This window comes from Herpailurus yagouaroundi, unplaced genomic scaffold (genome assembly GCF_014898765.1).
Source record: "Herpailurus yagouaroundi ecotype Mexico unplaced genomic scaffold, PumYag 191, whole genome shotgun sequence".
Taxonomy (NCBI): Eukaryota; Metazoa; Chordata; class Mammalia; order Carnivora; family Felidae; genus Herpailurus; species Herpailurus yagouaroundi.
Genome location: NW_024412422.1, coordinates 10,608,553 through 10,632,838, shown reverse-complemented (window position 1 = coordinate 10,632,838; position 24,286 = coordinate 10,608,553). Strand labels below are relative to the sequence as shown.

Sequence of the window (24,286 nt, the reverse complement as noted above, 5' to 3'; positions counted from 1 at the left end):
CTTCGTGGTAGGACTCCCACGTTCCTATAAAGAGACCCATCCCTGCTACTGAGATTCAGTCCCACCATCTCCGACTGCCTCCCGCTCCCAGGCATTTCCTCTCAAATAGCCTGCTGTCGCCGAAAATTTAACACATCCACGTCGTCCCCCCCTCCTCCCCGCCATGCTACAGCAACTTTTACCAAGCATAGCTCTATTTATGTCACACAACTCTGGAAAGAACCCTTCAAAGGCATCCAAGATAAAAATCAGTCACTCTAAGCTTGGCATTCAAAAGCATTACCCAATCTGGCCCCATGAGAAAATCAATGGAGACCTTAAAAAAAAACTATACCATTGTGTTCAAGTACTTTGAAAATACCGAGAAGCGGGGCGCCTGGGTGGCTTAGTCGGGTCACTGTCTGAAAACACGGAGAAACTGATAAAGCACCCGGGGAAGCAAAAAGGAGCGCGGTTTGGCATACAACTGGTAAATCTGGGAACCTCTGCTTGGCAAAGAAGCTCTTCAGGATTGAAAAGCTACTGACCTAGAAAGGAGGGGAAGAGGCTGAGAGGAGTAAGCGGAGCGAGAGTTAGTGGTGCCAAGAAGCTTCCCCCCTGGCTGCCTCCCAGGCACAGGCCACCATCATCTCAAGCCTGAGGGCTGAACCAGCCTCTCGACTGGCCTCCCGTTTCTACCTCGGCACCCTATGCTCTCCTCTCTACACCCGGCCAATGACCATTCACCAGTGTAAACAAAACCACGTCCTTCCAGTCTCAACCCCACAGTGGCTTATTAAACCCAAACTACCATCAAGGCCCACATAGTCCGTCACTCACAGACCTCCCAGTCTCGCCTGCCTCTGCTCACCCTTTCTCACCACACCCTCGACTGCACTGGCCTTCTGTCCTGCCTCTAAAATGCCAAACTTCCTCCTAACTCTAGGCCTTGGGACTTGCTGTTCCCTGTTCCTGGATTGAGCAACTGTTCAGTTGGCCTGGGAATGTCCTAGTTTCAGCACCGACAGTCCCATGACCGGAGAAATCTCAGTCCCAGGCAAACTGGGATGGTTGGTCACCCTACCCGTCAGGATGGATGGTGGCTTATCATTCAGGTCTCAGCTCCAATGTCCTTCCTTAGAAAGGCCGGATCTGCCAGGTAAACCAAAGTGGTTCCCCACCTCCACCCCATTCACTGTCACATCATCTTATTTTCTCACCTCCTTTACTTTTCACTAGCTGAAATGGTTTTGTTCTTATTTACTTAATTTACTTTCTTATTGTCGAACTCCCCACACTAATGTGAGCTCCTTGAAAACAAAGGCCTGTTACCCCGCTACCCAGACAAAGCAACAGAGCAGGTGCAGAATTAATACTGATGAATGAAGGGTATCTCAGTCATCCAGATCACAATTTAAAGGAAATAATAAACCCAGGGGAAAAGAGAAGGGACCTAGCATGTCCATTACTATGCTGACCATATCTTTCAGAAGGGACATAAAGAGGACAAAATAGCAGTAAAATGGTCACTGAGTCTATCTAAAGAACAGCCTTTTATAGAGAACACGTATATATGGGAGCAGAAAGAACTCAGAACAAAAGATGTAAAAAAAATATGTTCTGAAAAGGTAAAAAAAAAAAAAAAAAAAGGAGTTTTAGTTACTCTGTAGTTTTAAAGGCCAGAATCTAAGTGTCGGAGAATGTCAAAAGCCCGTGACCCCAAGCGCTAGGCTATCACGTTGGTGGCCCCAGGAGAAAGCTGCAACCTGGAGTCAGGTCCTCGCCTAGTTCCCTCCCACGCAGACTCCAGGCTTGGCCCTCGGAAGCAAGACACAAGCACAGGCTAGAGGAGCACTTGTGCTCTTGAAAAGATGGAGAATGAGAGGCCGACGTGAACATGACAGCCCCAGTCAAGCTCCAAGCTGAACGAGGCTGCAAGTATGACCTCAGCTTCCCCCACGCAGCGAAGAACCACCACCCTACTGAGCCCCATCAACCTGTAAGTTGTTACTGCTGAGAGTCACTTAGTTTTGAGGTCACTTGTTGAGCAGAAGACAACTCAAATACCCCCAAAGTCAGAGACTGTTCATATTAATAGCTTCAGTTAGGCAGGGTATCTACTCCATTCCATTTCTTTCCATCATACTCCAATATTTCTATAGTCTACCTTATGTAATGGTTACTTACCTATTCCACTCGGAGTTCGTAAGAAATCATTTTGAGACAAGCACAGCCAGTTAGTTAGTCCTGATAGGATTACCTATTTATCTTAGCCAGGCTTCAATCCTTTAGCTTTCACTCAATCTTAAGTATCAACACGCCTATTTTGCAGATCAAACTCCACTGATTTTTCGTAAAAATTGACAAGGAAGAACACTGGTGGTAGTCGAGGTTCCAAAAATAGGTTTTTAGTATTTCTTTCCTGATTATAAAACTAATATGGGGGCGCCTGGGTGGTGCAGTCGGTTAAGCGTCCGACTTCAGCCAGGTCACGATCTCGCGGTCCAGGAGTTCGAGCCCCGCGTCGGGCTCTGGGCTGATGGCTCGGAGCCTGGAGCCTGTTTCCGATTCTGTGTCTCCCTCTCTCTCTGCCCCTCCCCCGTTCATGCTCTGTCTCTCTCCGTCCCAAAAATAAATAAACGTTGAAAAAAAAATTACATTAAAAAAAAAACTAATATGTGGTCTCTTCCATAGCTGTTTAATCTCTTAAAGGATCTTTAAAAAATTTAACATTTGTTTATTTTGGCAGAGAGAGACAGACAGACAGACACACACACACACACACATCATGAGCAGGGAAGGGGCAGAGAGAGGGAGACACAGAATCCGAAGGAGGCTCCAGACACCGAGCTGTCAGCACAGAGCCCGACGCCAGGCTGGAACTCACAGACGGCGAGATCATGACCTGAGCCGAAGTCGGACGCTCATCTAAGCCACCCAGGTGCCCCAAATCTTTAAATCTTGCTTTATTCTTGACCCAAAAGCTACCATGAACTTTTAAAACCAGATCCTGCTCAGAACTCTCTGAGCTCTCCATTGTCCCCTGGAATAAAATCCAAATACCAGTGGGGCGCCTGGGTGGCTCAGTTGGTTAAGTGTCTGACTTCGGCTCAGGTCATGATCTCACAGTTCCTCAGTTTGAGTCCTACGTCAGGCTCTGTGCTGACAGCTCAGAGCCGGGATCCTACTTCAGATTCTGCCTCCCTCTCTCTCTGGCCCTCCCTGACTCGCTCACACACATGCTCTTTCTCTCTCAAAAATAAACATTAAAATTTTTTTTTTTTTTTTTTAAATCCAAATACTGGGACACCTGGGTGGCTCAGTTGAGCATCCAACTCTTGATTTGGGCTCAGGTCACAATCTCACGGTTCGTGAGTTTGAACCCCATATTGCACTTCAAGCTTATGTTGCAGTGGATCCTGCTTGGAATTCTTCTTTCCCTCTCTCTCTCTCTCTCTCTCTGCTCCTCCCATGTGTGCTCGCTCTCTCAAAATAAAAAAACTTAAAAAAAAAAATTGGGAGTGTGGGTGCCTGGCTGGCTCAGCTGGTAGAGCATGCAACTTTTGATTTCAGGGTCATGAGTTCAAGCCCCACGTTGATCATAAAGCTTAAAAAAAAAAGTAGGGGCGCCTGGGTGGCGCAGTCGGTTAAGCGTCCGACTTCAGCCAGGTCACGATCTCGCGGTCCGTGAGTTCGAGCCCCGCGTCAGGCTCTGGGCTGATGGCTCGGAGCCTGGAGCCTGTTTCCGATTCTGTGTCTCCCTCTCTCTCTGCCCCTCGCCCGTTCATGCTTTGTCTCTCTCTGTCCCAAAAATAAATAAAAAACGTTGAAAAAAATTAAAAAAAAAGTATAACAAATTACTATTTGTGTAAAAACAGAAGAGGAAAAAATTATACATGTGTAGTTGTACACGTTCATGTTATCTCAGGAAGAATACAGAAGAAAGTGTTAACGTTACTTGCCTACAGCAAGGGAAACTGAATCAGGAGGCAAGGTGAAGGAGAGACTTTTGTACCATTTGAATTTTATAACTATGTAAATAGATTTAAAAATTTTTAATTTTTTTTTTACTGTTTTTATTTTTGAGACAGAGACAGAGCATGAGCTGTGGAGGGGCAGAGAGAGAGGGAGACACAGAATCCGAAGCAGGCTCCAGGCTCCCAGCTGTCAGCACAGAGCCTGACGAGGGGCTCAAACCCACAAACTGTGAGATCGTGTCCTGAGCCGAAGTCGGACGCTCAACCCACTGAGCCACCCAGTCGCCCCTAGAAATTTTTTTTAACATTTGAGAGAGAGAGAGAGAGAGAGAGAGAGAGAGAGAGAGAGAGAGAGAGAACATGTGCGAGCAAGCAGGAGACGGACACAAAGAGGGAAAGAGAGAGAACCCCAAGCAGGCTCTGCGTGGACAGTGCAGGGCTGGATCTCATGACTAGGAGATCATGACCTGAGCTAAAATCAAGAGATGTTTAATCGACTGAGCCACTGAGCCACCCAGGTGCCCCATAAATAGATTATTTTTAAAAACAATGTATTCGGGGCGCCTGGGTGGCGCAGTTGGTTAAGCGTCCGACTTCAGCCAGGTCACGATCTCGCGGTCCGGGAGTTCGAGCCCCGCGTCGGGCTCTGGGCTGATGGCTCAGAGCCTGGAGCCTGTTTCCGATTCTGTGTCTCCCTCTCTCTCTGCCCCTCCCCCGTTCATGCTCTGTCTCTCTCTGTCCCAAAAATAAATAAACGTTGAAAAAAAAATAAATAAATAATAAAATAAAAACAATGTATTCAAAACAATATAACGGTCACTAAATTTGGAGAGAAATTTACCAGTACTTCCAAGTATCTGGGTGAAATCATAATTCACAGCAAACCTAATCGTTTCTAATGATTATCATCAGCCACATCTAAGTAGCAAATATTTATACTATTTAGAAACCAAAAGCTTTTGTGAATCAGAAAATGAATTTCAGCATTCAGCCTTTCAAAAAAGGAAATCCTGCCATTTGTGACAACACGGATGGGCCTTGAAACTATTATACTAAGCAAATAAGTCAGCCCAAGAAAGACAAACATTTTATGATCTCACGCCAGAAGATAAAAAGTCAAACTCACAGAAAGAATGATGGTTGCCAGGGGCTGCAGGGTGGGAGAAATGGGAGATGTGGGTCAAAGGGTACAAACTTTCAGTTAGAAAATGAATACGTCCTGGGGATCTAATGTACAGCATGGTAACTATAGGTAATCATAAACTTCGAAGCTGCTAAGAGTTATATCTTAATGCTGCCATACACGCAGACACACAAACGTGGTAAACACGAGGCAATGAAGGTGTTAACTCGACGATGGTAACCATTTCACAATATACACATATGTCAAACCTTTACCTTGAAAGTATACCATTTTGTTAGGAATACCCCAATAAAGCTGGAGGGGGTGGGGGAGAATATCAGGGCTAAAAGTTCGAATCGTCTAGTTGAAAGCCCTCATTTTAGGAGTTTTTGTCTGGTTTGGCCAAGGCCATTTATCAGAGGTCTAAGGCTACACCCTATAACCTGTCAGTCTTGAAGTAGAAGAGTTTATTATCTGTTCATTTAAAATTTTAAAAACAAAGTTAAAAATACTTCAACGTCCCCACGGTCCACTCCACTACCTCCCTCTCATTTCTCGCTTTTTCATAACAAACCTCTGGAGAGATTTATTCTTGTCGTCTTACCCTCTTCACCATACTTGACCAACTGCACCTGGCTTCACCCCTCCTAACCCCCACAGCCGCTTCTGTTAAGGCTACCACCAAGAACTGCCATATTCTCCACCCAAAGACCTCTTTCAGCCTCAATCTTGACTTTCCCAGCAGAATTCAATGCTATTAACCACGTTCTCCTTTTATAAAAGTTTACTTATTTGGGGGCACCTGGGTGGCTCAGTCAATTAAGCACCCGACTCTTGAGCTCAGCTCAGGTCATGATCTCATGGTTTGTGAGTCTGAGCCCCTTGTGGGGCTCTGTGTTGACAGCATGGAGCCTGCTCAGTCAGGATCCTCTCTCCCCCTCTGCCCCTTCCCTGTGTGTGCTCTCTCAGAATAAACTAACGTCTAAAGAGGAACAGTAAAGGTCTCTTGCCAGCACTGGAAGGACACCGATGCCATCAATTGAAAAGGGAAAGCCTGCGGGATGAGCAGCTCTGGGGTAAAACCAGAAGTGTGGCTGGGGGCACATTTAGCTTGCGGTGATGATCAGACTGGAAGAGTCTCATGTCCTGTGCACATACAAACAAACACCCACGTCGATATGCAGCCAGCTCTCTGGGGACAGGTTCTGGCTGAGCAGCAGATTTGAGCACCAGCAGTAGATAGAGGTGTTTACAGCTACACGACAGGAGACCAGCCAGTGAGTAAGAGCAGGCAGCGACAGAAGGCATCTGGAAATAGGTCCGGAAGCACGTAATCGTTGAGAAGTAGGGAAGGTGGGGCAGGGCAGGAGCAACCACTGGCAGGAGAAGTCCTATGGGAGGTCCCACAAGGCAAGAGAAAGCCGCTTCAAGAATCAAATACTGCTAAAAGGTCAAGGAAAAAGACACAAAGTAGACCTCGAACTCCATAATGTGCAAGTCCCCGGCAAACGTGGAAGAACTGTTCTGGTGGCATGTGGTGAAGATACGAGACTGACTGGAGCAGGCTCAAGACAGCATGGAAGGAAAGAACATAAAAACAGGAAGAATAAACTCTTTCAAGAGTAGTGCTATAAAGGGAAGCCAAAAACAGGGGACTGGAGGCGGGCACGGGTCAAGGCACTTTTTTGGGTTTTTTTTCCCCCCAAGACAGGATATCCTCTGATGTATCCGTATGCTGTGCTGAATGATCCGTCGAGAGGAAAGCTGTTAATGTAGGAGGACACTTGCAGAAGGAATCTGCACCCCCACTCCACCTTTTTATAGCAGGTAGGGAATACAGTGTTCTGAACCTAGCTTTATCGTGCTAAACGACAGAACTTGGAAATTGACCTGCTTGGTCTATGCAGATCAGCCTTGTTCTTTTTAATGGCTGTACAGTGTTCCATTCCGTGAAAGTACCATAGGCACAGATATCTGTGTTTAGCTTCCCAAATCAGCATTTTAGAAACTGCTAAACTAGAGGCTGGTGATGCTTAATTTTTTATTTGATGGAAAATTTCAAGCATGTAAAAATAGAGAATAGGCCAATGAACCTTCCTCCAGATTCAACTCTTATCCAGATATTGCCACACAGGCTTGACCTATCACTTTTTTGGCTCAAGCGTTTTATTTTTTAAAAATTTGTTTTAACATTATTCATTTTTGAGAGAGAGGGAGAGAGACAAAGCATAAGCGGGGTAGGGGCAGAGAGAGAGGGAGACATAGAATCTGAAGCAGGCTCCGGGCTCTACGCTGTCAGCATGGAGTCTGACGAGGGCCTGAACTCCCCAACCTCGAGATCATGACCTGAGCCAAAGTCAACACTCCAATTCCACTTCCAAATATTTCACTACACAGCTCTAAAAAATGTGGACATTCTCATAGAACCACAATGCCATTTGCATACTTTACAAACAAATTAAGAATGCCTTGGTTTTATCTAATACTCATTTTATATTCAAATTCCAAACGGTCTCCAAAAATGTTCCTTAATGGTTTGATTCAGACTCCAAAAATGATTCAAAGGTTGTTCTTTTAATCTAGATCAAGTTCCTTCAGCCCCAACTTTCTATTTTAGGCCACTGACAGGGGCTATTTTAGTTCTATTTCCTCCAGAGCAGGTATGGGCTTTTGATTGTATAACTGCGAGGTCTAGAAATCTCTGTTGTCTCTACACTTGATGGACACTTTGGAGGACTGCTAACTTCTGGGCTGGAAATCACTTTCCCTCAGAATTTTGAGAGTGCTACTCCATTTGTGTATCCAATAATGCTACTACATAGCGTGGTGCTTTCCTTATTCCACATCATTTATACGGGATTTTATCATTTGTACATGATTGGAAGCTTCACAACCCTCTCTTTACACCCCGATAATCTGAAATTTCAGGATGATATGCCACATGGTGGGCATTCTTCATTCACCATGTCAGATATCTGTTCATCTAGACACCTGTGCCCTCTAGTTTGACATTTTTTCCATATTCTTTGATCATGCCGCCCTCTTGGTTTTCTGTTCTCTTTTCTGGAACTCCTATCAACTAGGACTTTAGAGGGATTGCTCCCTCCACATTTATCAACTCTTCTCTCATATTTATCGTTTTTATTTTTGCCCTGAGAGATTTCTTACATTTTTTTAAATGTTGACAGTTTTTTTTTTTTTTTTAACGTTTATTCATTTTTGAGAGAGAGAAACAGAGTATGAGTGGGGAAAGGGCAGGGAAGAGCAAGACACAGAATCCGAAGCAGGCTCCAGGCTCTGAGCTGTCAGCACACAGCCCAACACAGGGCTTAAACTCAAGGACCGTGAGATCATGACCGGAGCCGAAGTCGGACATTTAACTGATTGAGCCTCCCAGGCACCCCAACAATCATAGTTTTAATTCCCAGGAGCTCTTGCTCATTTTTTTTTTTTTTAGGAGCCCCTGTGCTATATTGCATGAATGCAAGATGTTCTCATATCTCATACAGCTAGGAGAATAAAACATTGTAAACCCTATTGGCTGTTCTTCTGATTTCATATTTTCATACTGGAGACTTTCCTAATTGGTCTAGAGATCCTTGGCTATCTGCTTTAATTTTTTAATTTTTTTTTAATGTTTATTTCTGAGACAGAGCATGAGCGGGGGAGGGGCAGAGAAAGAGGGAGACACAGAATCCAAAGCAGGCTCCAGGCTTTCAGTCAGCACAGAGCCCGACGCGGGGCTTAAACTCACAGACCTCGAGATCATGACCTTAGCCGAAGTCGGATGCTCAACCTACTGAGCCACCCAAGAGCCCCTAAGGAAATTCTTAAATAGGGTGCTTTTTAATTTTTTTAATTTTTTTTTTAACTTTTATTTTTGAGACAGAGAGAGACAGAGCATGAATGGGGGAGGGTCAGAGAGAGGGAGACACAGAATTTGAAACAGGCTCCAGGCTCTGAGCTGTCAGCACAGAGCCCGACGCAGGGCTCGAACTCACGGACCGCGAGATCATGACCTGAGCTGAAGTCGGACGCTTCACCAACTGAGCCACCCAGGCGCCCCAATAGGGTGCTTTTTTAAATGTACACAAGAGCTCCCCCCACCGCCCCGCCCCATGTACCCAGCACCTAGCTTCAATAATTAAAAAAAAAAAAAAAGTGGGGGGAGGGATTGGTGCCTAGGTGGCTCAGCCAGTTAAGCTTCTGACTTTGGCTCAGGTCATGATCTCACCACAGTTTGTGAGTTCGAACCCCTCGCTGGGCTCTGTGCTGACAGCTTGGAGCCTGCTTCAGATTCTGCGTCTCTCTCTCTCTCTCTCTCTGCCCCTCCCCCCACTCATGCTCCATCACTCTCTCCTTCAAAAATAAATATAAAAAAAAATTGGCAAAAATACAGATAACCTATTCCTCTTCCCCTCCCCACACACCTCTCCAAAGTTTGGGGTTTTGGGAGGTTGGGTTTTGTTTGTTTTTATTTTTTGTTTTGTTGTTGTTCTGTATGCATCTGCTTTTTAAACAGTTTAGCACTGATCAGGAATGCTGTGCACATGGTTGAGGCTTGCTTACTGGAAGACATCACTTGTGGGTGATTCACTAGGACAGCAAGTCCTTTCCTTAAATGAACCCTAATGTCCGTACACTGAGGTCTTTTTTCCAGAGTCACCCAGCTTATTCAGAAAATAAAGTCCAAAAAAAAAAAATAAATAAAAAAAATAAAGTCCAGCCTTCTGCCTGGGCAGCCAGTCTCTAAGCACAAAGGAGTACACCAGGAAAGGGATGGACAGTTCCTTTTATTAACGTTCGGCCTACACCCCTCTCACCATAGCTTTGCACCACACCTCGTGCCTCCCGCTCCCAAGACTCTGAAGTGGGCAGGGGAGACTCCTCTCTTCCCCTGAGCAAACATGCATTTTTGGCTGCGGCTCGCCCCACACTGAAAGACAGGAAGGGCCACTACCACCTCCATCAGCTGAGGAACAAGAAATACAGGCTTCACTGTCCGTTACCGAGATAACCACAAGAGGAATGAAAATAAGTAAAACACATTATGAGGAAGAAGGAAAGAGGAGGAAGTAGACCAAACCCTTATCTCCTGTGCTGCCTCAAGTTCTGGTCCACGTGCATGTATTTCTGATAGGCTTCTGTTAAAAGAAAAAACTACCAGAGAAAGGGGAAAGCCTTCAATGTTTTCCCACTCTACTCACAATAAAGACCTAAATCATCCTTTGGCCAGCTGGCAGGTCTGTTCCAGGCAGCAAGTACTAAAACTTTTCTGACAACTCTGAACACGTGTTCAAGGAGTACAATCTCTAGCAGACCAATTCAAAGACACTGCAGCTGGAACATTTAAAAAAGATGATGATTAAGCGGAGAAACTAGATAGAAAAACAAGAGGATGTAGGTTTAAGGACACCAGACTCCTGACTGACAGTCAGCTGGCGGGATGGCTGACTGGTTTCCCAGAACAAGTTTAAAGCCTATTAAAATTCATTCGAAAATTACTTCGGTGTTTTGTTTTGTTTTTTTCCCCCAGGAATGCTAATTTCTTCCAGAAGGGGGCTGTAAATTACATCATTAAAACAGGTTTTGTCACAGATTGACTTGGGGCAATTTTTCTTTTATAAGTCTCTACAAATATTATTGAGACCAGCACTGTCCAGCAGAATGTTCAATGCTGACAAGTTCTAGATCTTGGATGTTCAACACAGAAGCCAGTCACATGTGGCTACTGAGCACTTGAAATGTGGCTAATGTGAGGAAACAATTGAGGCCTTAGTTTTAATTTTTTTTTAATTTTTTTTTTTTTAACATTTATTTATTTTTGAGACAGGGAGAGACAGAGCATGAACAGGGGAGGGTCAGAGAGAGGGAGACACAGAATCCAAAAGAGGCTCCAGGCTCTGAGCTGTCAGCACAGAGCCCGATGCGGGGCTCGAACTCATGGACCGCGAGATCATGACCTGAGCCGAAGTCGGCCACTTAACCGACTGAGCCACCCAGGCGCCCCACTTTCTTTTTAAATTTTTTTAACATTTTATTTAATTCTATTTTAAGTAGCCACATGTGAAGCACCTGGGTGGCTCAGTCGTTTAAGTGTCCGACTCTTGATTTTGGCTCAGGTCATGATCTCGCGGTTTCGTGGGCTTGAGCCCCACGTCAGACTCTGTGCACGGACCGTGAGGAGCCTGCTTGGATTTCTCCCTCTCTCCCTCTCTCTCTCTCTGCCCCTCTCCTGCTTGTGCTTTAAGATTTAAAAAAAAAAAAAAAAAGTAAAAAATTTTCTAATAGCCACATGTGGCTAAGGGCTCCTGCACTGGACAGGTACAGTTCTAGACTACCATGGATCCTCTTCTTACACCAAGCTCTCCTTCCTTCTCTCTGCATTCCAGCCACAGTAGCCTGCTGTCATTTCCTGAAACACATGCTTGCTCCTGCCAAAGCCTTTGCACCTGTGGTCTCTTCTTCCTAGAATGTTCTACTCAACCCCAGGCAGAAGTTGGAGAATAAGGGTAGCTACTACTTTTCCTTCAAAGACGTAAAATTCTCTTGTCCACTGATTTGCTCACTTGATTATGGTTAATGTTTTGTCACTCCACCACTACCACCCCAAGCCACCCACCAGGCAGAATCCAAGCTCCATTAGAGCACGGAGCCTGCTCACCCTGCCCATCACTGTATTCCCACCACCTAAACACAATGCTGCCTGACTCACAGCAGGCATTCAGCTACCATCAAACGAATGAACGCCTTCTCACAATTTTAACTATCATCACTCTCAGAGACTCCCAAGGTGTACTATAGCCCCAATCTTGCCACTGCGATTTACTTCCAGGTTTCCAACAAGCCCCATGGGCATTTTGGCCTAAAAACCCCACTGTCTAGTGCCTGGGTGGCTCAGTCGGTTGAGCGTCCGACTTCGGCTCAGATCAGGATCTCACGGTTCGGGAGTTTGAGCCCCGCATCGGGCTCTGTGCTGACAGCTCGGAGCCTGGAGCCTGCTTCACATTCTGTGCCTCCCTCTTTCTGCCCCTCCCCTGCTGGTGCCCCCCTCTCCCCAAAGTAAACAAACATTAAAAAAAACAAAAAAACAAAAAAAAAACCCCACTGTCTACACATGAAGTATTACTATTTCCACCTTGTTGCCAGATTAACCTTCAGAAAGCTTGACTTTATTCCTGTCCTACAATTCTAAACAAAGAAACCTTCAAAGAAATCCAAGAAAAACCGCAAAATTTGAGCTAAGAGTGAACACACTGTGCCTACTCCACCTTTCTCGGGTCCTTTTTAAACCAATACAAAAAGAAACCAAATCAAAATTTCTCTGCCAAGACACAATGAGACAGAAAGGGAACCTTACCCCGAGTTCAAAAATGTCCATGAAGACAGAATGCCCCTTGGGGGTTTTCTCATTCAGACTGGCAGGAGACCAGATCCAGTAGAAGTAAGTACCATCCGAAGAAAGGTGCACAGTGCTCATGGTGCTGCCAACCGGGAGATGATTGGCTGGCATTGGCACCACCTGGCACACCTGGACATGGAAAAGGAAAACTTCATTAACGGGACACAGAACTTCCTATTAATTCCGTCAGTCCATCACTAACGCCATTATGTCCAGAATCAGAACTCGGGCTTCTCGGTCCAAATTAAACTGACAGCGGGGCACCTGGGTGGTTCGGTCGGTTAAGTGGCCAACTCTTGGTTTCAGCTCAGGTCACGGTCTCACGGTCGTGACTCTGAGCCCCACACCGGGCTGTGTGTGCTCAGAGCCTGCTTCGGACCCTCCGTCTCTCTCTCTACCCCTCTCCCACTCACACTTGCTCTCTTTTTCAAAAATAAACATTAAAAATAAATTAAACTGATACCTCTAACATATGAAAATTGCATGACAAAAATATAAAATTCATACAACAGCCCATGGGACAGATAACATAGGCCAAAGATATTTACTAAACGCTTTGAATCTGCTAAGCACGTGTGTTTTATCTAACAATTACCAAAAACAAAGCTTTAGAGAAACCGTACTGAGATTTCCTTAGTAAGTGAATTTCAGACTAAAAATTACATTAAAAGTACTGTATCTTACTTTTATATCCCAGCAGCTAATTCAGAGTCTAACTCAAAAGTTACTCAATATGGAAGTAAAAAAAGAGGGCAGAAGGAAGAGGGGAGGCAGAGAAGAGAAGAGAAAGGACAAAGTAAAACAAATGAAGGCAGACCCTAGCCCAGCACATGAGGCTTTACTGAAATGCATCAAGTGCATCATCAGGAAAGAGACAAACTCCAACTCTCTGTATTAGACATGAAGGCATGTGTTTCTAATACTGAGCATCCTTCAGTTTCAGAATAATGAATGAGCTTTGCATCATTTCACACTAAATGTGTAGTTACATACTAATTTTTACTGCCAGAGAAAAGCCCTTAAAATGAGAGAAACAGAGAACCACCCCCCCCCCCAAAAAAACTGCTGGCTAGGTTTTTCAAAAATGCCAAGAGCAGGAGAAGTCAAAATCCAAAAATAAAAATAATCAGAGATGGTCAGATGCCTCTGGGAGCCCTAAGAGCGACTTTCTGTTATTCTGTCCTTCGAGGTGAGTCACTAGTTTCCCTAAGGTTACTTCCGACCCTTGAACTCATTTCATATGAACTTTTTTCCAGACTTGTTTTGTCTATTTCAGAAGTTAAGAAGTAATGCAGTTGCTATGACCACACGTTGGAACTTGTAGTGCCAGGCAATCTACAATGTTGACAGCTACTGATTGGCCTCTGTTACCCCCAAACTGCTCCAGTGCATGTAACCTCGTTAGTGACAACAGGATCTTTTTGGGTAAGAATCAGAGTTTTCGCAAGAACACAGACGAAATGGACATTGCTTGAGATAAAAACCATGTTCTAGAATTGAACATCTGTTTAATTCCCAGGCTTATAATTCTATTTCAAATAAATACAGAACATATTCTCACATCTGTCTGCATTAACGATAAAATATGAAGTCAATTGGAGACAGCTGCCTGGCTCAGTCAGTTAAGCATCTGACTTCGGCTCAGGTCATGATCTCACGGTTCATGAGTTCGAGCTGCATTGGGCTCTCTGCCATCAGTGCAGAGCCTGCTTCAGATTCTCCCTCTCCCTCTCCCTCTCCCTCCCCCCGCCTCTCTCTCTCCCTCCCTCTCTCTCTCTCTCTCTCTCTCTCTCTCTCTGCTCCTGTCCCACTTGAGCACTCATCTCCCTCAAAATAAACTAAAAAAAAAAAAAAAAATGAAGTCAATTGGGCATCTATTTGTCAATATGCTCGTTTTATTCATCCAACAATTATCAAGAAGCTACTGTGTGCTTTGGAGATGCAATGGTGAAGAAGACACAGTCCCTGTTTACCAGGAAAGGCACAGTTGAGGGACAGACGAAAGCAGAAGTAACATTCCACTTAACTCCTGGAGGGGACTTCTCCCAGGGAATTCACTCCACAGATGGCAACTGTAACTATTCTGTTCAACTTCCATTGAAAGGCAGGAAGTTGTAATATAAAAAGCTCAGTCTAGGGGCGCCTGGGTGGCGCAGTCGGTTGAGCGTCCGACTTCAGCCAGGTCACGATCTCGCGGTCCGTGAGTTCGAGCCCCGCGTCAGGCTCTGGGCTGATGGCTCAGAGCCTGGAGCCTGTTTCCGATTCTGTGTCTCCCTCTCTCTCTGCCCCTCCCCCGTTCATGCTCTCTCTCTGTCCCAAAAATAAATGTTGAAAAAAAAAATTTAAAAAAAAAAAAAGCTCAGTCTAGTGCTAAGAACCATGGGTTCACATTCTTATGCCACCATTAATTACTATGTGACCCTGGACAAGCCCCATGACCTCTGAGCTACATTCCTTCCTCCAACAATAAACACTTGCCAAGGGGCGCCTGGGTGGCTCACTGGGTTGAACATCCAACTCTTGATTTTGGCTCAGGTCATGATCTCACAGTTCATGAGGTTGAGCCCCCGTCAGGCTCTGCGATGACAGTGTGGAGCCTGCTGGGGATTCATGCTCATTCTCATTCTCTCACTCTGCCCCTCCCCCACTTGTGCATATGCACAGTCTCTCAAAATAAATTTTAAAAAGAAGGAAAAAAACCCCACTTGCCGAGCACTTACAAAATGCCTCGACTCAGCTGCCTTGTCTGTAAAGTGAAACTGCCACAGTTTTACCTCATAGGTAGGAGAAGAAGTGTATGTAAATTGCCTAGACCAGGGCTCGGCACAGAGACAGACACGGATAAATGACAGTTACTATTATCATCATCAATCAAATGCTAGGCACTGTGCTCCATTGTAAGCCCACAAAGATAGGGAAGATAGGGTCCAGATCTAACGGGATGCATGGTAGTGGGGAAGAAACACAAAAGCAGGTGATTTCAGCATAATCCAGCAAGGGTGGTGATAGGGTGCTATGTTTGGAAGCAGTCAAGATGAGCTCTGAATCCCTAATCACATGAGGATTTTATCCAAACTCCTTTCAGAAAGGCTGTTTAGAACAAATCAAATAAGGAAATGATACCCTCCCCAAAATAGACCCGGCAAGAGAACAAGATAGCTCGTACGTGTAACATCTTTGACTCTCTAGAATTTTTTTTAATCCTAAAAGCTTGGTGATGGCCTTAGAAACTAGAGCACATTCACTTAGATCATGTGGGACAAGTCCAAGACACCAGAGAAAAAACCAGAATGCCCCAATGGTGACAATTAGAAGGATGCCGCTGCGGCAGGAAACTACCTCAACTGTATGCTTCTTCCCTCTGATGAGGTCAGGAACTTCCCTTACGGTCTCCAAAACATAACAGACAAGGTCTTGGTTTTCTTTTTACCTGAAGGGTATTCTGGTCAATGACTTGGAAAAGGGAGTGAGGTTTGTTATCAAAAGATACAGGCCGGTGGAGAAGACTGCCGCTGCCGAAAGCGACCCATCCTGGTTCCAGCTCCTCGTTCCGGCAGTACACAAAACCTCTGCGGGAGGGGGGGGAAGAAAGCACACAGGCTGAGTAGCCAGGCGGTTGCTGGAAACCACACAATGCGCTACAGCAAACATCTTCCACCTGATTTTTAAAAAATGACTAAGTATGCAAAACATCTCAAGGAGAGCACGTGTATTACGTTAACTTTGCGACTGACACTACAGCAAATATTCATTTTCCACAACAAATTACAGCAGAAAAAAAGTTGGGGAAAAGATCTAATTAAATATATAGAAGCCTCTCAAACTGGTTTCTTGCGGCAGCAATTCACAGATCTGATATCCCCACTGAAAAGTAGGGCTAATCCACGGTCAAATCCAAGTACACAAACACTGAACTAGGGGCACCTGGGTGGCTAAGTCAGTTAAGCATCTGACTTCGGCTCAGGTCACGATCTCACGGTTTGTGGGCTCAAGCCCCGTATCGGGCTCTGTGCTGACAGCTCAGAGCCTGGAGCCTGCTTCAGATTCTGTGTCTCCCTCTCTCTCTGCCCGTCTCTCTCAAAAATGAATAAGTGTTAAAAAATTTTTTTTAAAAAGACTGAACTAGAAAAATGTCCATTCATCAACATGGAGAAGGCACGAATATTGTAACAGTTTGGATCATAGAGGAATTTCTGGCTAGAAACAATGACCTGAGGGCTACCAAGCTGTTTAGAGTCCAAACAAAGTGAAATGCATTAACAGAACAAGAGTCTACTAATCCAAGAAAAATCAAATTACATGAAATTGTCCAGACTTATTTAGTTACTAGTCAGTCTTTGGGTGGGTTGGGGGAGGGGGGGGGGAACAGAAGGGGAAGATCCGCATCCCCAGGTATCTTCCTCACAGAGGTTTATGGAAGAAGGGAAATGTTCCAGCCAAATCATTCAGCAAGTTCCATGCAACTGACCTGAGAGTACCATGTAATCCAGACCCCAATTTGCTTACTCCTCTTCCAACTGAGTTAGTAGTATACAGGTAGAGACCATCCGCCGTGAGACAGCGCCCTAAGTCAGCATCTGAAATCATTTTTTCACAGGTAAATTATATACATGATTTTTCTAATGAAATTACAAACATGCTTCTAGTGAAAAAGCCTTAGGAGGTTGAGTGAAAGATAATCTCCCACTTCTAAAATAAATGCTTCAGTGTGACTTCCAGGAAAGATGGCTCAAACCCCCAAATCAAGACTCTAGAATGTAGTGGGATCAGGAACCAACATCAGGTAAAGAGGTCAGATAGATAATAGCAGGGGAATCTGGTTCTACCTGCCAGAAGTTTTCTTCTTGTCTTTTTGAATAGCAAAAAATAGAGTCAAAGTGCATAACTTGAGAGGACTCTGAGAGGACTAAGACTCGAGGACTTTCAGTAATGATCCGGTGGTTAAAAAGCCATGAGCTCTTAAGAGTTCTGGGCACTTATTAGTTGACCTTAGGCCTTTCTGAACCTCAGTTTCTTCATCCAGAAAATGAGACTACTCTGTACCTCAAGAGTCACTGTGATGGTTAAAGGAGATAGCACAGGGGAACACCCACAGGCCCCTGGTTCAAAACCAGTGTTCCATAAATGGCAAATGCTATTATGCTGGCATACCCATGAAACTCGTGGACCTAAAGTCTGCTTCTGTGGATTTCCCATCCAGTGACTCTGTTCCCCCTTAGCTGTATCCACTGCCAGCTAAAAACCGTATTACTCCATAGAATAGTAAACAGTTTATTAATTTACCCTCAAGAATTTGTCCTAAAGAGACAGCTTGTAAAACTTTCAGTGTTTTCCTCACCATTTCACCATGGTTAAGTTTGTCTACTACCTGTCCTATTAAAGGAAATCCAACACCACAGCCCTCATATTTAGTAACGAATATGCTGTTATCTTAAGAATTCAGTCTACGAATCCCAGACAACTACAATTTGTAACTATTAGGTTCTTCAAAAGACCGTTAAAGTGAGTAATCGTTTTTAAAATATTTTCTTTCCTTAAGTATTTTAACTTGGAACCTATAAAGATCCATTTATTCGTTCCTCTTTAGATAGAGGCCTAGGGCCTTCTGAGGAGTCTGACAAGGGGTGGGAGTGAAAGTGACAGAGAAGATTGGCCCCGAGTTGATACTTGTTGAAGCCAAGTGAGGAGTGCCAGGGGTTGACTAAAGCATCCTCTCAACGTCTATATCTGTTAGATGTTTCCATATTAAAAATAAGGTTACTTTTTAAATTCTAAGAAAAATATTCTCTAGGTGGAAGCAAAACTAAAAGTACAAGGGAGTGGAAACCAAGCAGACCAGTTTAACACCATCATCCCCCGTAAGAAACTACCCCAAGGTAGATACTAAAAGAAGTAAAGGGAGAAAATAAAGGGGTTTGGGTTTCATTTGAAGATGTAAATTTCAGCCTACAATGTTTAAGAACTTCTTGGGTTTTACAGGCTCTTTGCTTCTCCTGTTGACTCTAGTTGCATCAGATCCATTTTACCATTGGTTCCTTTTACCAGCTCACATGACTATTTGGAAGCAACAGTGGACACGAAAAGACACGGGCCCCAGGATGAGAGGTGCAGCGGTGGCCTGCCTCTCAGACTGCATCCCATGCCCTTAAGGCTGTCCAGGAAGTTGCCCCATCAAGGGTGAGAAATGCAAGTAATCTCCAATTTCTTAGAGATTCACTTTGAGTCTTTCCAGAAGACAACTGAAGGTCTTAGAAACAATTTCCTGGGGCGTCTTAAATTCCTATTTCATCGGTTACATAACGTTGTTTAATGACAGAATACCAGCTACAACAACTAACAGGTTTGGGAGCAAGGTAGACAGACTTGGTGAGCCTGCACCTCCACAGGAGGAGGCTAGAAGCAGCCTGCCTGGGGTGCCAGGGCACCGCTCACTACTTCTACCACACAAACGGAGAGGCCACCTTCATCCAACAAGTCAGGTAAGTGAAGGTCAATTAAGAGAAGTTCTGCCATTTTCACGGAGATCACAATAAACTGATATGGAAAACTTCTGAAAGTGTAAAAACATTTTAATCCAGCCCATTTTGTTAAAGGAGAGACTTAATCCATGCTCCTTTGAACAATCTTGTCTCCCCCCAATCCCACCCCTTTTAGGACAGAGGGTTCAACCACACACACATAATAAGTTACTAAAAGAAACAGCATCAGGCTTAGGCAGCAAGATCTGACCTTCTGTTCATGGACATAAAAATTTAACTTAAGGCTCCCAGGCTCAAACTCAAATACCCAGGAGTCCACTGCAGTAATTCATGGCTCCTTGGCTAAAGCGTATGGATGATCCTTTTCCCTTGCGATAGTAAAACCTATCCATTTTCTTACCTCCCTGAGCATCAGCTTTTACACTTTTACTGATAAAGCAGACAAAGAACTCACTGTATAGGACCCTAGCGCTTTTAGTTAAGAGAACAGAGTTCTACCCAAATCGTTTGCCACAATGATCCAAGGCCATTCTTTTCACATCTTAACTTCAGTCACAGGAGCAAAACCCCTACGTTACCTTTGTTTTCAGAACTGGAGCCGGTGCTACTATCTGGTGCAGGCAACATGTCTTCATACCCCCATGATACTATGTGTTTGCCACCGAGCAAACAGGAGGGGGAGCCAGGCCCCCCTTCCAAAAGCAACAGCCTAAAAACGGGGAGATGGGAGAATCATGAAGACAAGGAAACTATCCATTTCAGCAAGAAAATGAAAGTCATCTCAAAGAGCAGATAACTAGTTTTGAACAAATACGTATCTGGAAAAAACAGTCATGTTTTTAAACTTAAAAATTACAAATCCATGCTTACAGAAACATAATAAAAGTACAGCTGTGTATAGGGGCGCCTGGGTGATTCAGTCAGTTGGGCAACCGACTTCAGCTCAGATCATGATCTCATCATGGTCTGTGGGTTCAAGCCGCGCGTCGGGCTCTGTGCAGACAGCTCAGAGCCTAGAGCCTGCTTCAGATTCTGGGTCTCCCTGTCTTTCTTCTCCTCCCCACCTTGTGTTCTATCAAAAATAAACAAACACTGGGGCACCTGGGTGGCTCAGTTGGTTAACTGTCCAACTGCAGCTCAGGTTATGATCTCGTGACTCGTGGATTTGAGCCCCGCGTTGGGCTCTGTGCTGATAGCTCGGAGCCTGGAGCCTACTTCGGATTCTGCATCTCCCTCTCTCTCTCCCCCTTCTCCACTCCCACTATCTCTCTCTCACTCTCTCAAAAACAAGCAGTAAATGTTTATTTAAAAAAAATTTTTTTTTAAGTACAGTTGTGTATAAAATGTATAGGTTTTATATATATGTAGGGGGGGTAGTTAGGGTAAGGATTGGGAGGCACATACACTAAAACATTAGGAATGGTTATCTTTGGGTAATGAGCTTATAAATGATTTTCAGTTTCTTCTTTACACTTTCACAGATCTTAAAATCTATAATAAAAATTCACTATAAGTGGGGCGCCTGGGTGGCGCAGTCGGTTAAGCGTCCGACTTCAACCAGGTCACGATCTCACGGTCCGTGAGTTCGAGCCCCGCGTCGGGCTCTGGGCTGATGGCTCAGAGCCTGGAGCCTGTTTCCGATTCTGTGTCTCCCTCTCTCTCTGCCCCTCGCCCGTTCATGCTCTGTCTCTCTCTGTCCCAAAAATAAATAAACGTTGAAAAAAAAAAACATTAAAAAAAAAGTTCTCTTCTAGTTAAAAAAAAAAAAAAAATTCACTATAAGCGATTACATTTTAAAAAAACAAAATAGAAACTAAAAAACAACACGCTCTAGGAACACTTTCAAAAAAGGAAAGAGGAGACAGAATTCTTAAGATGAATAGGATAATATTCTTATTTTAAAATATGAATCACTAATTAAGCAGTTTAGCTCTCTACCTGTTAAAAGAGACTATGTACAAATCTCCCTCATGGAGGAAGAAGATAAGGATCCAAAGTGACAACTTACCTATACAGTACATCGGCTACAGGCAGGGACCCCAGATCAGTCTGTTTCTGTAACAGATGGACCGTATGGACAAAAGTCTTCAATGATCCCCTAAAAATAAAAGGAAGGAAAATCGTCACAACTGCTAAGTCAAATAAAAAGGTTGATTTTATTAGCCACGTGAGAAGGTTCCAGAAGGGGTCTGTTTCCACCAATCAGAAGACGTATTGTACAAAATATACTTGATTCGTACAGATTACCACTGACTCATACAAAAAGTTTTATGAGCGGCACCAATTATGCCAATTAGGATGTTCTCCTTGCATCTGTAAACGAGGTCCCCCCAACACAAAAGTTCAAAACAGAAGGCTCAAACACAAAGAACATGTGGCAATTACGCTTGGACACCATTTCATCAAGTCCTTCTCTAGCCTAGGAGAGAGATTTTACAGAAGGCAGTTACATTTAATAAATAATCTAACAGTATTTCCAAGCTTAGTTTTTGTTTTATTTTTTAAGTTCATTCATTTATTTTGAGAGAGAGAGAGAGAGAGAGAGAGAGAGAGAGAGAGAAACAGGAGCTAGGGAGAGGCAGAGAGAGGGAGGGAGAGAGGATCCCAAGCAGGCTCCACACTGTTAGCCCAAAGCTGGGTTCAATCTCATGAGCCAGGAGACCACGACTAGAGCAGAAATCGAGAGTCAAGCGCTTAACCAACCAAGCCACCCAGACACCTCCAAGCTTAGTTTTTAAATATCTTTAAGTTTATCCATTTTACATAACTCTCCCCAAACCCCATCACATTAAATATGACTGAAGAGGAATACATTCCAGTAATTTTTTAATTTTTTTTATCAAGTAACCTCTGCCTCCAACATGGGGCTCAAACTCATGACCCTGACATCAAGAGTCACAGGCTCTACCAACTGAGCCAGCCAGGCCTCAAACAATTAAGATTTTGTTCTCAGAGGTGTTCCTTCTGCTTCCCTTACTGTGAAGTACGTGATTGTAATACTCACAGAGCTCACCACTACCCAATTTCCTTTTGGTTCCCAAGACTCAAGACTCTGGGAAATCTAGAATATGGTCAGCAGGATCTAAAAGAAGGTGCTTTTAAGATGCATGGGACTTACCTGGCCAGATCCTAAGTATAAATCACCACAGAACATTTCCTGAACGAAATGATCACCTGTATCAGATAGGCTGACTTCGGATCGCTGCCTTATTCTCTTAGCCAAGGCTTTAATTGCTGGGTAGCCTATACCTCAACCCTAAAAGAAACAGGATACCGGACACTAGACCGAGTAGGCTTAAAGTCCTCCTCTTAAGCATCCCTTTCACTACCTCTGGTGTTCAAAGAATCAAAACCAAAGAGCAATACAATATAAAGAGGGAAGGCAGCAGACAGGGTCTAAATGCTCAAGCTGGGAGTCCGGCCACTCACCAGCTGCCCCATCTCAAACCTGTCACTTAATTCCTATGGACTTTTGCTTCTTCATTTCTCCAACAGGGAGACGTCCCTGGGGTGCAACAAGGTTGAAATAAAGGGGCAAAAGCACACTGGAACATTTAAGGCCATGAAACCAACTGTAAGGTATAGTTACCTGCCACACAGTCACTGGTTCCCTGGTTCCTAAGCTCCTCCAGGATCTGAGCCCTGCCAAGCTCCTCTCCTGTCCCTTTTCTCTCCCACTGCCTTCCAGCTGGTTACCTTGCTGTCCCCTCGACTACACCAAGCACAGAAAGAGCACCCGAGTTGTGCCACTTGTTGCTTTTCTTGACCACGACACTCGGTCACTGGCTGGCTCTTTGTCACCTTCCCGACCTCTGCTCCACTTCAGTAAGGTCTTCCCTGGGCTCCAACGAATGCTGTCTCACCTCCACTTAGTCATTCTGTAGCAAACTATCCTGCTAGGTCTTCCTACAAATGAGCAGCCCTCTCTGAAGTGATCTTATGCATGGCAACTTTGCAATTTTAGGCACCAAGGATCTTGCTCACTGCTGGATCCCCACTGCCTAGAAGGGCACCCTGCACACGGAAAGTGAGCAATAATTATTTACAAGGTGAATCGCCCGGAGTCCATTCAACTGCAAGGTATGAAACCATGAGTCACTATGTTCCTAAAACCTAGCAAGGTTCCTGGCAAAGGTGTTCAATAAATGTTAGTTGGCTGAACGAATAAACATCTTCAAAATATGAAAATGTTTGGTCTTTGAAAGCATCAATCTCAGAAGTTCAATTAGGTCCCTAATAACTTCATTAAAGTAGATAACCCAACTGAAAAGCTTAGGACTTCTGAGGTAAATACAGTCCAGGGCGGAGGGCAATATTGGCAAGACAATGTAGGAACAATCTTTAAAAACAACACAAGGATGCCTAGGTGCCTTGGTCGTTAAGCATCTGACTTCGGCTCAGGTCATGATCACACAGTTTGTGAGTCTGAACCCTGCTTTGGGTAAAACACGAACCCCCAGTGAGCCCCACTTCTGTCTCTTATGGGATTCTTTCTCTCTGCCCCTCACTCACTTGTGCCCTCTCTCAAAAAAAAAAAAAAAAAAAAAACCCAACAACAACAACACCAAGAGGAAACTAAAAACACTCATTTCAACATTTCTGAGTGGAATTTGGAAACTCAAGCACATGAAGCAATTCCAATAACTAGCAGATTGAATGTGGGCACAAAAAGTAAAGTTTATGATCCTATGTTCAATAACTACAAAAAAATGTTTAAAATTCAAGAGCTGATGATTATTCCTAACATTCTAAATCTGCCTTAAGACCGTTCTACCTAAAAGCATATTTTCTCTAAATGAGATTTTTGTATTAATAATAAATCTATTTAGGGCTTGTAAAATACAGATCAATCCAATATAAAGCCTTTCCAGGGGAACTTATTTCGGTACCACCCAGTAATGTCTCCAGAATTAAGCTCATGTCAGGATTTCCACAATCTACAGTCTTCAGGGATCTGAAACTAAGCTAAGACAGTTTGCTCAGGGCAAAGAAACTGACAAATACTGGTGCCATCTTGCCTTAAAAAATAGCTTGATAGTCAACCATCTGAAGGTCAACTCTGAAACCATAAAAACAGGGAAAGAAGTCTTATAGCTAAGAACTTCACAATCCTCAAGAAGAATTTTCCCACATACACTTTGCTTTTAAAAAAAAAAAAAAAGGAAAAGAAAAGAAAAAACAAAGGGGAGGGGCGTGTTCCTGGGTGACTCACTTAAGTGTTTGACTTCATGAAGCTCAGGTCATGATCTTACAGCTTGTGAATTCGAATCCCACATCGGGCTCCATGCTGACAGCTCAGAGCCTGCAGCCTGCTTCAGATTTTGTG

The 24,286-nt window shown here is 44.2% G+C and overlaps 1 protein-coding gene and 1 long non-coding RNA gene across 6 annotated transcripts in view; one reads left to right on the top strand and one right to left on the bottom strand.

Moving 5' to 3' along the window:
* The window catches only part of HECTD4 (HECT domain E3 ubiquitin protein ligase 4), a 189,591-nt gene that overhangs the window by 107,706 nt on the left and 57,599 nt on the right, over nucleotides 1-24,286 (bottom strand). For all 5 annotated transcript variants that reach the window (XM_040443841.1, XM_040443843.1, XM_040443842.1 and 2 more), the window contains exons 3-7: nucleotides 20,969-21,058; nucleotides 19,539-19,669; nucleotides 16,950-17,058; nucleotides 15,912-16,050; nucleotides 12,440-12,610 (exon numbers count right to left, since the gene is read on the bottom strand). In XM_040443841.1, coding sequence (XP_040299775.1) covers nucleotides 12,440-12,610; nucleotides 15,912-16,050; nucleotides 16,950-17,058; nucleotides 19,539-19,669; nucleotides 20,969-21,058 — 640 coding nt within the window. The remainder of the gene's footprint in view (nucleotides 1-12,439; nucleotides 12,611-15,911; nucleotides 16,051-16,949; nucleotides 17,059-19,538; nucleotides 19,670-20,968; nucleotides 21,059-24,286) is intronic.
* LOC121010323 (uncharacterized) lies at nucleotides 1,771-13,855 on the top strand. Its single transcript, XR_005781096.1, has 3 exons — nucleotides 1,771-1,978; nucleotides 11,472-11,591; nucleotides 13,758-13,855. It is a non-coding gene; the product is annotated as an uncharacterized LOC121010323 (long non-coding RNA).